We start from the raw sequence: 17436 nt of genomic DNA, 5'->3' as shown, positions 1-17436 counted from the left end.
AAAAACACCCGCTGGCCCCAAAGACATCATACTATACAGAATTAAGTGAAAAGATGATGAAATTGCAGGTAATAACAGTAGAAAGGAGCCAGTGGGAAAGGTTTTACAGAAATACTGCTTCTTAAAGTCACATTTTCTCATTCAACGCCAGCCCTATTACCTGTTCCATGTCTAATAGGAATGGCGTTCTTTATTCTGTTTCTCAGGCCATTTGATAAAACCTAGCTGTGGTAGTTCATCACTAAAATCATTTTCCAGATCACCAAGGACTTTTGTCTCTAAAACTCTAAGCAACCTATCTGAAACTGCCACTACTTTCCTGCAAGGCCAGACTACCCAACAGGTGATTCAAGTGATTGAGAGGCTCAGCTGAAAGGCTTCAGAGGGGAAAACAAGTGGTGTATACTGGAGCTACCTGTCAAAGGTGTCACTATCAGCAAGGCCCAGGGTCAGAGAGAGCCCCACAGGTCAAGCCCTCCCTCCTTTCTGGTACTCCCTGGTGAGTGGTAAACTTCAAACCCATGATGTCTCTGTAGCTCTGGCATGCCCAGGTCTAAACCAGATACCATTGTTCTGACTCCTTCCCTTCCACTACCAGTGAAAGATCTCCCCAAAGACAGAGAACTTAGCAGCAGCACATTTGTACATGCACACATTCTTCCATGAGTAGAAAGGGTAGGCAGACACAGGATCCTACAATCACCAATAATGCATTCATTCCCTCACAAGAATACACAGGGGGGTAAGGACACATTGAGAGATGACAAAGAAGACATGGAATTATAGAAATATAACAAGATGGGATAGGAAATTAACTTGCTTTCAGGGCTCAAGCCATTAGCTTAGAAATAAAGGGAAAAGAAAAGAGGTTTCCCAGAAATTACGACAATATTCAAGTCCTAGGTTTTTTTAAAATTTTTATTATTTTTATTTTTTATTTTTTTGGTTTTCTTTTTTTTAAAAAAAGATTTTATTTATTTATTCATGAAAGACACGGGGGGTGAGGCAGAGGCAGAGGCAGAGGCTCCATGAAGGGAGCCTGATGTGGGACTCGATCCCAGGACTCCGGGATCACGACCTGAGCTGAAGGCAGATGCTCAACCAGTGAGCCACCCCAGCGTCCCAGTCCTAGGTTTTCTATTCCAGGATGGACTCTCAATCAGGCAAACTTCCTTAAAAGTATCTCATTATGAGGATTAAAAAAAGAAAGATTCCCATACTCCACCTCAAGCGTATAGGAAAGTAAAAATTATTGTTGGTTATGAAGTACAACGTTTGCAGTTACAGAACCTTCCCAATAGGTTAACAAAGGGGATGAAAGAAAAATAGTACAAACACGTATAGTCATTATCATCTTAGAGACTCACTTTTAGCCTGGTTTCTAACAACAACAACAACAACAACAATAAGTAAGTTTTAAAAATCATTGCCAATATATTTACTGTAACATAAGCAGCTAGTGTTGCCATGCCAACTTTAAGGATTTGTATTTTCTACTTTCTAGTTTCTGTATCCTATGTAGAGTTTTTTGTTACCATACCAGAGAAAAATCAAATCTTATAAGCCTAAATTCTGGTCTTTGAACTTTAATATACCAGGTTGAATCATTGTATTAGTATGCAAGCCATAGTAAGAGTGAATAATAATAGTCTAAAAATAAATTTCACGGGCAGCACGGGTGGCTGAGCGGTTTAGCGCCACCTTCAGCTCAGGGCATGATCCTGAAGACCCGGGATCCAGTCCCACATCGGGCTCCCTGCATGGAGCCTGCTTCTCCCTCTGCTTGTGTCTCTGCCTCTCTCTCTGTCCGTTTCTCATGAATAAATAAATAAATAAAATCTTTAAAAAATAAATTAATAAATTTCACTGTGCTGGAAATACTTGGCAAAGACAGGAAGTCATTAGATTATTATTATTACATTATTAGCTGGTTTCAAACAATTTTAGCCATTTTTATGGATCAGTAAAATTCTAGGAATTCATCTCCAGGCACTTTGCTAAACTTATCAGATCTATATAATTCCTTAAAATATCTTGAGTTTCAAAAAAAACCAAATTGCTGGTAGAGCATTCCTCTGAGTAATTTACAACAAAATAACTTCAGCTGTGACCACAGTGTTTTTAAGGTCATTCAGTAAAGTTTCCCAGAGTGATCAAGCTAGCGCTTCAATTCTATCTGACTTCTCAATTCTGAGGTACATATTCTTTTGCATTTATCAGTGCTCTGAAATCAGGATACATCTTAAAATTGCTGTGGATGAGGCAACTTGGGGCACCGTTGTCACAGACTGCACACCTGTGAACATGGCTTTTCTCCCTAGGATCATGACTGCAATCCCTTGCCTTTTCGATCAACAAACCATTTGAGAAAGGAATGTGAGTCTTGGTTGCAGTTAGATAATCTCCCCAGGGATCTTTCTAGTAAGATCAAGAAGCACCAGCATCAAACTTCTTGCATCTTAGAAAAAAGTCTAGAGACTATAGCAGAGCACTTCCTAAAGACATGCAGCACCACCCATGCTCTTGATGGCACAGAGGACAATATTACATGAAATGTCACAGACGATGATGACTGTGCAATAAGAAGTCATTCAGAAGCACTGGACTGTGAAAGTGAGAAGTTTTAGGAATACCAATTTATTTCACTTTCATTTTCCTTTTTAAGGTACTATATAAAATGCAATACTATTAAAATCTATGTCTAAATAAGCTTAAAAGAGTTCTCTCAATAAGTGTAAAATAAAAATTTTAAGTGATCAGCACTGTGTCAGACTTTGTCAGTGGTTTTTCTTTCTTCATGGTACATATATGATGGTGCAGCTTATAACTGATCATGTCATAGACACAATAATGTAGAGGTTTGTTTTTCCAACTTCTATCTTCTATTCCAAAAACCACAGCTTAAGCCTTTGTTACTTCATACAACTAACTGGTTTTACAAAGTTAAAACCACTTAAAAACAAAATCAGCTGGTCTGCCTACCAAGCTCTCTTCCCCCAATTCATCCTGTATATCACTGCCATTTATAAAATATCTGAGCCCTGGGTGCCTGACTGGCTCAGTAGAGCCTGCAACTCTTGATTTCAGGGTTGTGAGTTTGAGCCCAGAGATTACTTTAAAAAAAATTTTTTTTTTAAATATCTGAGCCCCTTTGGAGCTGCATGAAAATAAATAAATTAATTAATTAATTAACTAACTTCTGAAATAATGGTTTATGATAGTTAAATATGATTTATTAAGCACTCACTATGTGTCAATCACTGCATATATTATCTCAGTTAATCCTCACATAATTCTATAAGGAAAATACTAGTATACCCATTGTGCAGCTAAGAAAAACAAGGCTTAATAAACTTAAGTGACTTACCCAAATCATAGAGCTAGTACATAGTAGTAATATGGCTGCATATCAAACTAATTTTTATCTAGCTCCAAAGCCTGTATGTTCAGCCACTTTGCTATCATTTATCTTTTTCTCAAAATCACTTCTCCAGTTCCCCACATCTCATAGGATGAAGTCTAAACTTCTAAGCCCAACATTTCAACCTTTCTAATCACTCCCCACTTTTCCAATACTCCACAGGGGCCACCAGATACAGTCATGCTTGCCTGTAGACTGTGAGAATGGCACTCTCTGAGCTGGCCAGTTTCCTCACTAACTTTTTCTTCTAGCAAGTTCTTTTCTACCTCTGGGTCTTTAATTCTGTTTCCTATAAAAAAATCTTTCAAGGCCCAACTCAATTTCTACTCCCTGTAAGAAAAATTCCTAGGTGTTCTTGCCATAATTCTTTGACCCTTTTAAATTCCTACAAAATCAAATGATCACTTATATTGTTATATATACCATATACAACTAATGTATGACATCACTATCATTACCTATGTTATGAAATATTTCACATATTCAGATATGTGCAGATGACATATAAAAAACATTCTCCTAGTTGCCAGAGGTGGAGAGTGTTTAGGGTGTTTAAAAGAGCCATTAGAGTTCTGAGCATGGAATGTGCTTGCTGAGGATTTAGGAATTGGCTGCTCCAACCGTAACATCAATGGGTCTTTAATCAGGTTGCAAAAACAATCCCAGACAAGATACCATAATTCTTTTGTATACCTTAAGACTTTCTGGAGAAAAGAGGAGTCTTCAGGAAGGTCCTATGAAAGATTACAATTTTTTTTCTTACCTATGTACTTCTCTGAGATTAAAAATATGTTGTCATCTGGGGTATATAATAAAAAGATGCCCCAGTGCAGAGCTGTTCTCAGACCCATGATCCTGAAGCATGCTTGGCATGGAGCCAGACCACAGGCTGTGGCCCATGAAGTTATGTTGGCTTTCACCCTGTTCTCTCTCTAGCCCCAGTGTTAGCCTCTTTTCTCCCCTGCCTCAGTCCAGATCTCTAATTTCTCCTCCCTCTCTGGATTTCTAGTTTTGGACCCTGAAACCTCAAAGGACAGATTCTTTATCTTATACTTTATACCTAAGAGTGTTATTTGCTGAGTATGTAAGTAAATGAAAACTTTTTACTTCACTATTCAAAAAATTTTTAATTCCAATATAGTTAACATACAGTGTTATATTAGTTTCAGGTGTACAATAAAGTAATTCAACAATTCTATACATTACTCAGTACTCATCATGATAAATGTTTTCTTTAATCTCCATCACCTATATCACCTGTCCCCCCATCCACCTCCACTTTGGTGACCACCAGTTTGTTCTCTATAGTTAAGAGTCTGTTTTTTGGTTTGTCACTTTTTTTCTTTTTTCATTTGTTTAAGTTCCACATATGAGGAAATCAAATGGTATTTTTTACTTTACTATTTTTTAAATATGCTTCCCCATTTCCTGTAACTTGCAGGCCATTTTTAAAAATCTATATAAAAAAGTGAATGAGTTAGAACAAGAAATCACAACCAACTCTCCCACTCATCTACTGGGAAAATAGATTTAAAGACCGAAGGATGATTTTAGAGAAGCTGGTGACAACGCCAGGGCTACCTCTTGCCTCTGTGCCTGTGACTAATTTCTGTACCTGTAGAACTGGTTAGTCATATCCAGTGTATCCCCATCTAAATGTTACAGATTAGACTCCAAGGAAAGTGCTCCACCTCCAGAAATTCCTGAAGTTCTTCTGGAAAAGGATGGAAATTCTTTCTCTATTCCTCAACAAAATATTTCTGGGCCTATTCCTACTGACCCAATAAAAGTATGGGATATAGCAGTAAGCCAAGAGAATGCTCTCGGGCACAGCAACTTGAAAAACCTACCATTTGCCAATGTTCTTCATGCCAGCTCTCTATAAACATATATAGGGGGATGATAATCAACTTTAATTAATTTCTACTGTTCCCCAGTGAGGTAGGTATTATCCTTATTTTACACATGAGGACACTGAACCACATGTAGGAAAAATCAATGTGGGTAACTACTCAAAAACTCAAAGCTTAAAAACAGTTTCCACAAATATGGAGGCCAAATTGAATGAGCTTGTGTGAATGTTAATAATGCTGCCTTTTAGGTGGGAGCCACACCTTCACTAAAAAGGATATTCCAAAGGGCCAAAACACACAATGGAGTTGTTCTGGAGGTCTTTTAACTTATTTTTTGTTTGTTTGTTTGTTTGTTTTAAAAAGCTGAGGCTTAAGAAGACAACAGTTTTAAACTGCAGAGAACATTAGATCTGAGAGTCTAGATCCCAAGCAACTTAAAAAACCTTGAGTTTCTGACTAAGGGAATCTCATTCTACATCAAAGTCAAAGGCCCTTTCCAAGAGATCAGCTTAGTTTTAAGTTACTTCACTACCTCACGTTACAAATATAGACATGGCATAAGTGATCTCTGAACCCAGTAGTTCCTCCAGCCAGCCAGCCATCAAACAAACATTTATTCATCTCCTATATGTTAGCCACTGCGCTAAGGGTGGGCCAGGGACAAAATGGAAAGCAAATTTATCCATCAGTGTCCCATTATTGTGCATATTCTAATCTAGTGGAGAAGATGAACAAAAAATAATCATAAAAATAAATATATAATTACAAACTGGAACAAGCACCATAAAGAATGGCAGAAGCTAACTTCACAGTTCTTTACTTTTCAAGGTCTCAACTGAGATCCAATGTAGGATCAGAACTTAGAAACCGGGGATCCCTGGGTGGCGCAGTGGTTTGGCGCTTGCCTTTGGCCCGGGGCGCGATCCTGGAGACCCGGGATCAAATCCCACATCGGGCTCCCGGTGCATGGAGCCTGCTTCTCCCTCTGCCTGTGTCTCTGCCTCTCTCTCTCTCTCTCTCTGTGACTATCATAAATAAAAAAAAAAAAAAAAAAAAAAAAGAACTTAGAAACCGAATCTTTATTGCTGAATGCTGCCAAATGTTTGAAGATGCTTTATTCATTCAACAAATATTACTAAGCAACTACTCGTGGCAGGGGCAATGTATGGTTCCTGGAGCATAATGGAGAACAAAGCAAACTCAGTCCCTCCCATCCTGGTGCTCACAGTCTAGCTGGGGATAGACGTTAGTCAAATAATCATACAAATGAACATAGATTTATAATAAGTACACACAGGATTGTAGAGAACTGGAAGGTAGCTCTATTTGTTCCCTTTTAGAAAAGGAGGCAAAGACTAAGAAAATGAGATTAAACTTAAAACCCCATATTTAATACCCTGGACAAATCTATGAAAGATGTAATACTCCATCACCTTGAACCCAAATTTCGACAATGGCTCTATCAAAAGTTGGGAAATGTTGAGCAAATTGCTCAGCCTCTCTGAGCTAGCATTCTCTTGCAAAATGAAAATAATCATACACGCACATCTCAGGATTACTGCCAGATTCACTGAGAATATGTATACTTCAAAGTTTTAGGGCACCTGGGTGCCAGTTGATTAAGTGTCTGCCTTCGGCTCATGTCATGATCCTGGGGTTCTGGGATTGAGCTCTATATTCTGAGCAGGGAGCCTGCTTCTCCCTTTCTCCTGCTTGTGCTCTTGCTTGCTCTCTTGCTCTCTCAAATAAATAAATAAAATCTTTTTTAAAAAACCTGCAAAGTTTTATAAATCTGCCATATTATACAAATGTTAGTTATAACAATCCTCTGTATTCAACAATTCCATAAACATGTATAAAATGCAGACTGACTTTTAAAGCAGGACCAAACTCTATGGTTCTATAATTTTGTTCACCTAGTACATCATCTCGATCTGAAAATATTAACAGAAAGACCAATGTCATCATTATACAATGGCAGTGTAGCAGTCCTACCTCTGGATGAGTCATCAATTTATCTAACTAACCCCTTATCTCTGAACATTTAGGTTATTTTCAATAAAAAAAAATACTATAAAGAGTACAGTGACTGATATACTTGTACATCTATCTTCACTCATTTAACCAATTATTTCCTTAGGATAAAATTTCAAAAGGAAGCTGGGTTAAAAAGTGTACATTTGGGGCACATTTTATACGAGTTGCCAATCTCCCCTCTAGAAAATTACACCAATTTAAACTGCCTGTTTGACATACCAACACTGCAAATTGTGTATCTTTACCATGTTTACCAACCTAAGCAATGTAAAATGGCTGTTTTAATTTCCATTTCTTTGAAAATTTTGACATCTGTTCTTCCTCCTTCTGTTTATGTCCTTTTCTCTTTTGTCTTTGGGCGTCTGAAAATATGATTTTAAATGAAAAAACTTAAATATACAGAAAGATGTAAAGAACAGTAAAATAAATGCTTCTACTCTCACCAGATTCAGTAATTGTCAACATTTTGGCATAATTACTTTATTTGCTATCTGTACACACACGCAATATTTTGGGGGACCAACCACTTAAGGTATATTTTATTTTATTATTATTTTTTAAAGATTTTATTTATTTATTTTGAGAGCAAGAGCATGCAAGAGCGGGGGAGCGGTGGGTGCAGAGGGAGAGGAGACGCAGACTCCCAACTGAGCAAGCAGCCTGATGTAGGGCTTGATCCTAGGGCCCTGAGACTATGACATGAGCCAAAGACAGACACTTAACTGATTGAGCCATCCAGGCACCCCCACTTAAAGTATATTTTAGACACTGCAACACTTCTAAATACTTCAGCATGCATCTTGGAAAAATAAGGGCATTCTTACACATAACTACAGTATAATGATCACATCCTACAAAAATATCAGAATTCTTTAATATCATCTAATATCTAATCCATATTCAAACATATCTTTGGGTCTTTATTATTCATCTGTTCACATTTTTTATTGATTTTTGAGAGCTCGTTATATATTTAGAATATTAATCATTAGTTTGCTACTTACTGTGTGATCTTGAACAAAATACTTAAGCTCTCAACCCTCAAATTTCTACATCTGTGAAGCACAAATAATAAGACATATATATCACAGGGTTATTGCAATGATTACTTAAAATCATAAATATAAAATGTTTAGCAGAAAACAGACATATTAAAAATACTCAATAAATCATAATTGCTGTTATTAACTTGAAAACATTTTTCCAGTTTGTTGTGAGTCACTTAATTTTGTTTATAGTGCCTTGCTATATATATATACCCTAATTATGGACAAGGAGGTAATATCAGCAGAACACAGTATGGAAAAATAAACAGAAACCTGAAAAATATTTAAAAAAACAAAATACAATATCAACTATTAAAAGGCCTAGTAATGTTTCAATTCCCTTTAACAAACTCTAAATAAAATTAACAATCTTGATTCTGAAATCCATATTCCAAAGATGAACATCCCTATTGAATTTTAATTTTTCTAGAGTTTCTCAGTAGCCTCTAGCTAAAAAAGCATAAAGGAAGATTAATGACAGCTTCAGGCAGGAGGACAAAATGAAAATCAGTTTTAAAATTATTAAATGAGATTATACAAAGTGCTTATAACTATACCTAGAACACAGTAAGCATTCAATAAATATTAGACATCTAAATCATCTCCTCAACTGTTATTAACAAGAGATTATGTACAACATATTGTGTACTGATTATGATAAACAATGGGTTCTAATTACTTAATGCCACTCTGTATACCAGTGTATATTGAGGAATATTCTGTACCCTGAAGGTTAACAGAAGTCATCCAAAATAATCAGAGCAGTGTCCCCTTTGAGGGATACATTTTAATTACTTTTTCAATTTTGTACATGTTTATTGTTTTACTGAGGTTTAGATATATTTTATTTTCTTACTAAATTATCCACTTAGTTGAGGTTCTTAATTTATAACAGAATTAATGCACAGCATTTCCTTACAATTTTCAATCTTGCCTTACCTGCAATTGTAACTCATATCATTTCTAAGACTATATATTTGCTTTCTTCTCCCTTTTCCTCAACTAGCATACTAGAAGCTTTTCTATTTCATTGGACTTTGCATAGCATCATTTCTTGAATATAACAATTCTACTTTTTCTGCTCACAAACTCATTAATTTTTTCCACATGTTTACTTATTCTATTTTTTTCTTAGACTCATTTTCCAGCTTCTTGAATTAGATGAAGTTTATTTCTTTTCCAACTTCCTTATATATAAAAAAAAAATTAAGGCAATGGATATTCTTTTGAGTAGTGGTTCAGATCAGAACTTTTAAATTTTGCTTTTATAATTTCTAAATAGTCTGCAAATTAAGTTTTTCTTTTAAGAAGTATTTTTAAATTTCCATGTGACTGAAAAATTTTTCCTAGGTATTTTTAAATTTCCATGTGACTGAAAAATTTTTCCTGTCCATCTTTTGATATTAAGTTCAAAATGTTCTGTGCCATGGTCAAAAATATGGCCTGTATAATTCCACTACTGGGTATTTAGTCAAAGAAAATGAAAACACTAATTTGAAAAGATATATGTACCCCTTATGTTTACAGCAGCATTATTTATAATAGCCAAGATATGGAAGCAACCCCGGTGTCCATCCATAGATAGTGGATAAAGGAGAGGTGATGTGTGTGTATATACATATATATACATGTATAATGGAATATTATAATATTGTAATATGTGATGGAATATTACTCAGCCATAAAAAAGAATGAAATCTTGCCATTTGCAACAACATGGATTTATGTAAAGGGTAAAATGCTAAGTCAAATCAGTCAATCAGAGAAAGACATCATATGATTTCACTCATATATAGAATTTAAGAAATGAAACAAATGGACAAACAAAGGAAAAAAGAGACAAAAAACTAGACTCTTAAAGTCATCGACCATACTCTTCTAAGGAAAGGTTCTAATATGCACCCTAATTCTAGGGCCTTAGGAATTTTTAGCAAAATTCAAAACAAAACTCAAAAATGTTGAAAAAGAACAACAGTTGTATGTGGAAAAAAAACAATAAAACAAACAAAATTTCAACTGCTTACTAATTAGTTCTAAATTCCTGAAATGTCTACATTCTATACGGGAGAAATCCAATAAATGTCCCTTTAGCTAACAAATGTTATTGTAATAAAAACAAAATGCAATTTAAATCTGGACGGACTGTTATTCTACTAACAATTCACAGTTATTTTGGCTAGAGAAAAAGTAGGTCAGATAGTATTAAGTATGCAAAGGTAAAATACTATCTTTATAAACTTAGCTATGGATAGTTAGGCAATCAAAATATTCAACTATTTTTCAAAACTGAAGCAGAATGTCGAATAAATTCTTCAAAGAAATGCAAGAGATTTTAAGCAAGTAACTAAAATACCAGCAATCAGCAAAATGCTTCCTGAGGTTTGCCTCACAAAGTCTACATCTTAGAATTATCTCCCACTTGGTTCCAGATGTAAATCAGTAATTTTCTTACAAAATCCTGCACTGGTTTCTTAACAAATATAACACCATTTTTTCTCCTTGCATGACGCAAGTATCTTTCAGATGGAATATCTGATAGGATAGAATATCTTGTTATAGTAAGTACAAACCAATAATCCCTTTTATTTTGATCTGCATAAAGTAGCTTGAAAACCAGTCCCATTCCCACCTTCGGATAAGGGGAGCACAGAAGTAACAGCTATTGTACTAGACAGAGGACCAAAAGAACGAACAACGACCCACAGAAAGCAGAGTATCTGAGAACGTAGCTGAATATTCTTACCACATTTTCCAAAGGTGCTGCACCAAACACTTTAAAGACGGGGTTGGGTTTAGAGGGGGAGATACAGAGGACAATAGCTTGCTGTCCCACTCGAGTAGTATATTCATCTAATGTGGCTCGAAGTTTCCTGAATCAGAGAATGAAAAGAGAATAAAAACAATTAAAGAAAACAGAAATTATAGTGACACGGAAACAAAATTTACTTTGATTTCAGAAAATTCATTCTGATTAGATATGGGTCTTTTTTTACCTAAAATATGAAAAGTGGAATGTGAGGTTGAATACCCTGTTCAGCAGAAATATGTGCATGCCTCTGTCCTAGAGACCATGACTAGCCCACTGATCCAAAGGTCGGCTATAAGTTTGCACACAGCCTTGACATAACGTCAGACATGGAGAGTAGAATTCTTCCCGATCTCAGTAACACTAAAGGGGTTTTCTCTTACTGCTACGTATAATAGTAATAATTACTGCTGAGACCCTTTCTTGTAGACGTCATCATATCATCTCCATGCTTACTAAAGGGGGCCTAAATGACCTGCTTCCAACTTCTTTGACTGACATAGTCCTTGTTTATGTCTCACTGACATAGTTTTAATCCAGAAATACAACTTCAAAATGTTGTCATTTCCAGATTTTCACTGCATATAAATAATAATTCTTGGTTCTGCAGTATTTTACAAATGAGGAAGAAAGGGGATCCCTGGGTGGCTCAGTAGTTTAATGCCTGCCTTTGGCTCAGGGTGTGATCCTGGAGACCCGGGATCGCGTCCTGCATCGGGCTCCCGGCATGGAGCCTGCTTCTCCCTCTGCCTGTGTTGTGTCTCTGCCTCTCTCTCTGGGTCTCTCATGAATAAATAAATAAAATCTTAACAACAACAAAAAAAATGAGGTAGAAGTAAAAGAGCTTTTTCAAATATATCAACATCGGATGAAACAGAAATGCTGGGCTTTTCTTCTGAAATTATGGGAGATTATTTTAAAGTCTACATTCCATAATTCTTCTGGGAACATAGTCTACTCTTTCCAGAGACTGGAGTAATTAATTCAAATGAAACAAATGGAACATAACTACTTTTCCATCTTTCTCCAAAAGTATGTACTGTCATTCTATGTCCCTTATAGCAAAGACATTTCTATAGATAACGCATTCTAATTACTCCTGCCTATCCCGTCATTAAAAGAAATGAGAAGATCTATCTGGTGGTATAGAAACTCTTTGTTGAAAGCTTCCAATCGGTACTTTTGGGTTTTTCCTTCAGTTTCTTATAATCTTCCTCTTCTGTTCTTAGTATAAACCGTATTTTCTAGCTTTTGTCACATATCATTTACATGGACTGGCACTCCATTTGGATTCAACATTCCAATAAACATCTAAAATTTTGGATATAATATTTAAAACACAAGAAAAAAACTTCTGGAATATTTTATAGATGAAATTTCTTATTCCTTATGAATGCATGTTGTGCAACCATCAAATATTAAGTCCTCTGTGTACTACACCTGTGTAATAATCTTCATTTGCAAACTACAAACTCTTCAGAAAAAACAGAAATGAGCAAAGGACCATATACCAAACAAGAAATTTGAAGACACTCCAATCCTTTCAATCTTACCATTCCACTGAAAATGCTTGTCAGTTCAATCATGACTTCCACGTTGCTAAATCTAATGGTCAATGTGCATCTTGTTTAACTTGCCAGCAGTATTTGACAAATCACATGCCCTCCTTCTTAAAGCACTTTTGTACTTGGTTTCTAGGATATTGCTCTCTTGATTTTCCTCCTGATTCACTGATAGCTTCTTGGACTCCTTTGCTCATTGCTTTGATCTCTCCAACCTCTAAAGGGTAGAGTGCATCAGGCCTCAGGTGGCACTCACTCCCTAGGCGACCTCTTCTAGTCTCATAGTCTTAGACAAGATCTAAGACTTAGACATTTTCAGCAAGATCTCTTCTTTGAATTTCAGACTTATATATCAATTGCTTATTCTGTTTCTCCACTTAATAGGTAAGAGGTATCACAAGCCTAATCTGTCCAAAACAAAATTCCTGATTATGCTCTTCCCTCACTCGTTTCTATACCTGTCCTTCTTCCAATAAGTATCATCTCAATACTTCCAGTAATCAGACCAAAAATCTTGAGGTCACCCGTTACTCCTGTTTTTGTTCTCATACCCCACATCCAATCCATCAATTACTTATGTTAAGGGTAACTTTTGAAAATCATCCAGGACCTGACATCTCTTACTATCTTTGCTATGTTGGTTTTAAGACACTATAGTTTCTAGCCTGGATTACTACAATAATCTCCTAATTGCTCTCCCTGCTTCCATTCTTGTATACCCAAATTTGATTCTTAAAACAGTACCCTGGCAGTTTCTTTGAAAACATAAATCAGACCATATCACTACTTTGGTCAAAAGCCTTCAACTGACTTTCCATCTCATTCAGAACAAGAGTCAAAACCCTTATAGTGGACCAACGACCCCAAAATGTGGCTTTCTACTACTACTCTGATGCTATCTCCTGTCATTCTCTCCCTGGCTGTTCCTCAAATATGACTATCACGTTCTATCCCACTTCAGAAACTGCTCCTGCTCTTCTCTCTGCCTGAAAAGCTCTTCCCCTAGACATCAACAATGTCCCTTTACTTACTTTAGGTCTCCATTCAAAGGTTGCCTATCAAAGAGGACTTCCCAGGGGATCCCCAGGTGGCTCAGCGGTTTAGCGCTTGCCTTCCGCCCAGGGCGTGATCCTGGAGACCTGGGATCGAATCCCATGTCGGGCTCCCTGCATGGAGCCTGCTTCTCTCTCTGCCTGTGTCTCTGCCTCTCTCTCTGTGTGTGTCTCTCTCATGAATAAATAAATAAAACCTTTAAAAAAAAAAAGAGCCTTTAAAAAAAAAAAAAGGACTTCCCAGACCATATCTATAAAAAAAGAGAAACTACTGTATCCTCCTCCAGACCTTTTTTTTTCCCTCACTCTATTTTCTTTTCTTCCATAGTACTTATCTTCATTTGATACATTACATATGTGTTTACTTTCTTTTTTCCTTCACTAGAATATAAGTTCTTTAAGGGAATTTGTTTTGTTCATTGTTATATTCCCGAGGCCTACAGCAATGTCTGGCACAGAGCAGGCATAAAAACTTTCTCTGAATGAAATGATGTGATATTCTACATTTGTTCATCATTTCTAGTTTCATTTATTTAATTCCATAGGAGTACTTTCAAGTCTAATTCTGCCATCAAGGACTTTAACTTGGCATCCTTGGTGTACCTAGTAATGTATGTTCTAACTCTCATTCACATCACGAAGCACTGGAGGAACAGCAACAATATGGAGAAGGGAGCCCTCACCGAAGAAGGCGTGTTTGCTGTCTCTTCCGGATAGACGGATTAGACTCAAACACATGAGGCCGTTTCCGCTTCTTTCCTGTTGCCACAGCAGCAGCAGCAGCCATTCCCACAGGACCTAAAATAATAACGCATGTGCTGAGATCAGGCAAAGCCTGCTAGCTGTATAAGACAGAAAATAAAGGTACAAAAAAGGTAGCATTTATTTCCTAATATGTTCTCATTAAATAAAATGTTTCTGATATTATCAACATACTTTGCTAGTGTTCACCACGAATCATATTTTCATTTACCAATAAAACTTACAATGAATCTTAAAAAGTGATTGACTTAAACACCTCCCCACCATACACTAGCTAAATTTGATATAACGTTATGTTTTGTTTTGTTTTGCCAGCATGCCCATACTGCGAAGGCAATATTTTCAGAGGTGCTAGATGAAACTGCAGCATTGAGAGGAAGAGCTTGCCAAAAGAAAATAATCACAGATTTCAAATTTCACTTCCAACCCTGTGCCCCTCTTTCCATTACCCCAAGACACTGCCAAGTGGACAGTGCCAAGTTAAGGAAGTCAGACATAATCACTCATACTTGGAACTCAAATAGTAACACCACCACACATAAGAAGACTATCTGGAAGAATATTATCTTAATGGGAAATTTTTTTCTTATATATCTGAGAATTGTGCCTAAAATGGCATTGTTGACCACAAAGTTAAACTGATAAAAGCATGCTGGCAGGAAAAAGATGAAAACTATCCCATTCTGAGGAAAAAATATTAATAAAAGTTGGTCTGGCTTGCCCTGAAGCTAATCACTAAAAAAAAGGAATTATTGGTGTCTCTGATTCATGGAATCTCAACATATCAAGAACATTCCTTTTTTTTTCTTTTTTAAGCAGATGACCCACTTTTATCCTTATCTGTAAACCCTGTAAAAGGCTTACATGAAAATTAAGTTTACTCACATTTATATATGTTATATATGGTCTAAGGGGCTCAATTAAAATAAGCCTTCTTGAAATCCAGACAAATCTCTCTACATGTATTTTTGGTAGTATAATCAGTCTGACTTAAATAAATTCCACTAAAGAGCCCCAGAGCAAGTAAAAAAATAAATTAATAATTTTCCTCTCCTTTCCATAAAAAATCTTACTGATGCATTTTTTCTAGGATTTTATTTTTTAATTGTGATAAGAACACTTAATGAGATCTGACATATTAATTTTTTAAGTGTACAATACAGTTAAATAGGCACAATGTTATATACCAGATCTCTAGAACTTATTCATCTTGCATAAGAGCAACTCTCATTTCCACACCCCTGCCCCTGGCATCTACCATTCTACTCCTGTTTTTCTAAGTTTGACTAGATACCTCATATAAGTGGAATCATGCAGTATATGTCCTCTGTAACTGACTTATTTCACTTAGCATAATGTCCTCAAAGTTCATCCATGTTGTTGTATATGGTAGGATTTCCTTCTTTTTAAAGGCTGGATAATATTCCATTTTATATCTATACCACATTTTCTTTATCCATTCATCTGTCAGTGGACATTTGAACTGCTTCCACATCTTGGCTATTATGAATAATGAACATGGGAATGTGAATACTCTATGAGATCCTGATTTCAATTCCTTAGAATAAATATCCAGAGATAGAATTGCTGGATCATAGGATAGTTCTATTTAACTTTTTAAGGAATCTTTATACTGTTTTCCATAGGGGCTGCAGCATTTTATATTCCCACCAATAGCATACAAGGGCCAATTTCCCTACATTCCTTGCTGATATTTATCTTTTTTTTTTTTTTATAAGAGCTATTCTAACAGTGTGAGGTAGCATCTCACTGTGGTTTTGATTTGCATCTCCCTGATGATTAATAATGTGAACATCTTTTTCATGAACCTCTTGGCCATTTGTACGTCTTCTTTTTTTTTTTTTTTTTTTGTACGTCTTCTTTAGAGAAATGTCTACTCAAGTCCTTTGTCCATTTTTTAATTAGCTTATTTGTGCTCTATGGAGTTGTAGGAGTCCAACATTTTATTACTGAAACTTTCAAATACAGAACAAAGTTAAAAGAATTTTTTAGTGAATATTCATATCTACCACTCTACCATTAACATTTTACTATATGCACCTATCCATCTTTCTTTTCTTTAATTCTTTAAGATTTTTTTAGATTTTTAAATAATCTCTATAGCTAATGTGGGGCTTGAACTCACAACCCCAAGATCAAGAGTCACGTGCTCTGATGAGCCAGCCATGCACTCCATCCATCTTTCTATCCATTCATCAAGCCATATCATTTTTCTTATTCTGATTCATGTAAACTGCAGTATGACTCCCCTAAATATTCAGTAAAAATATCATTACCTAGAGTTCAGTATTTCTTTACAAGTTTTTCTTTTGAGGTAAAATTTACATATAATGCAATGTACAAAATCTTAAGTGTACACTCAATTTTAAGATTTTAAGTGTACCATAAATTCTGAAAATGCAGACGCTTATGATAACCAATCTCCTATCAAGATATATAATAATACCTCCACTACAATAAAGTACCCAAAATTCTGAATTTTTTCACCCTATTTTAGTTGTCTATTCTAGAACTCCAAATAAATGGAATCATATAATATATACTCTTTTGTGTAAGGTTTTTTTCACTTAGAATAATGTTTCTGAGATTTATCCATATTATTATATATTAGTAGTTTGTTCCTTTTTATTGATGAGTAATATTCCAGAGTATAAATAAATCACTGTTTATCCATTATCCTATTGATAGACATCAAGGTAATTTCCAGTTTTAGCTATTATGAATAATGATGCTTAATTAATTTATAAATTCAGTACAATTCAAATTAAAGTCCTGGCATGGGTTTTTCTAGAACTTGAGAAACTGATCCTAAAACTTAAATGGAAGTACAAAAGGCCAAGATTAGCTAGAATTATTGTGAAGAATTTTAAAAGGTG

At 35.7% G+C, this 17436-nt stretch overlaps 1 protein-coding gene across 14 annotated transcripts in view; it reads right to left on the bottom strand.

Moving 5' to 3' along the window:
• Window positions 1-17436, bottom strand: part of NRF1 (nuclear respiratory factor 1) — a 135708-nt gene that overhangs the window by 63581 nt on the left and 54691 nt on the right. For all 14 annotated transcript variants that reach the window (XM_041727625.1, XM_041727631.1, XM_041727628.1 and 11 more), the window contains 2 exons: window positions 14461-14575; window positions 11101-11227 (listed from right to left, as the gene is read on the bottom strand). In XM_041727625.1, coding sequence (XP_041583559.1) covers window positions 11101-11227; window positions 14461-14575 — 242 coding nt within the window. The remainder of the gene's footprint in view (window positions 1-11100; window positions 11228-14460; window positions 14576-17436) is intronic.

This window comes from Vulpes lagopus, chromosome 13 (assembly GCF_018345385.1).
Source record: "Vulpes lagopus strain Blue_001 chromosome 13, ASM1834538v1, whole genome shotgun sequence".
NCBI lineage: Eukaryota > Metazoa > Chordata > Mammalia > Carnivora > Canidae > Vulpes > Vulpes lagopus.
This window is presented reverse-complemented; position numbering and strand designations above follow the sequence as displayed.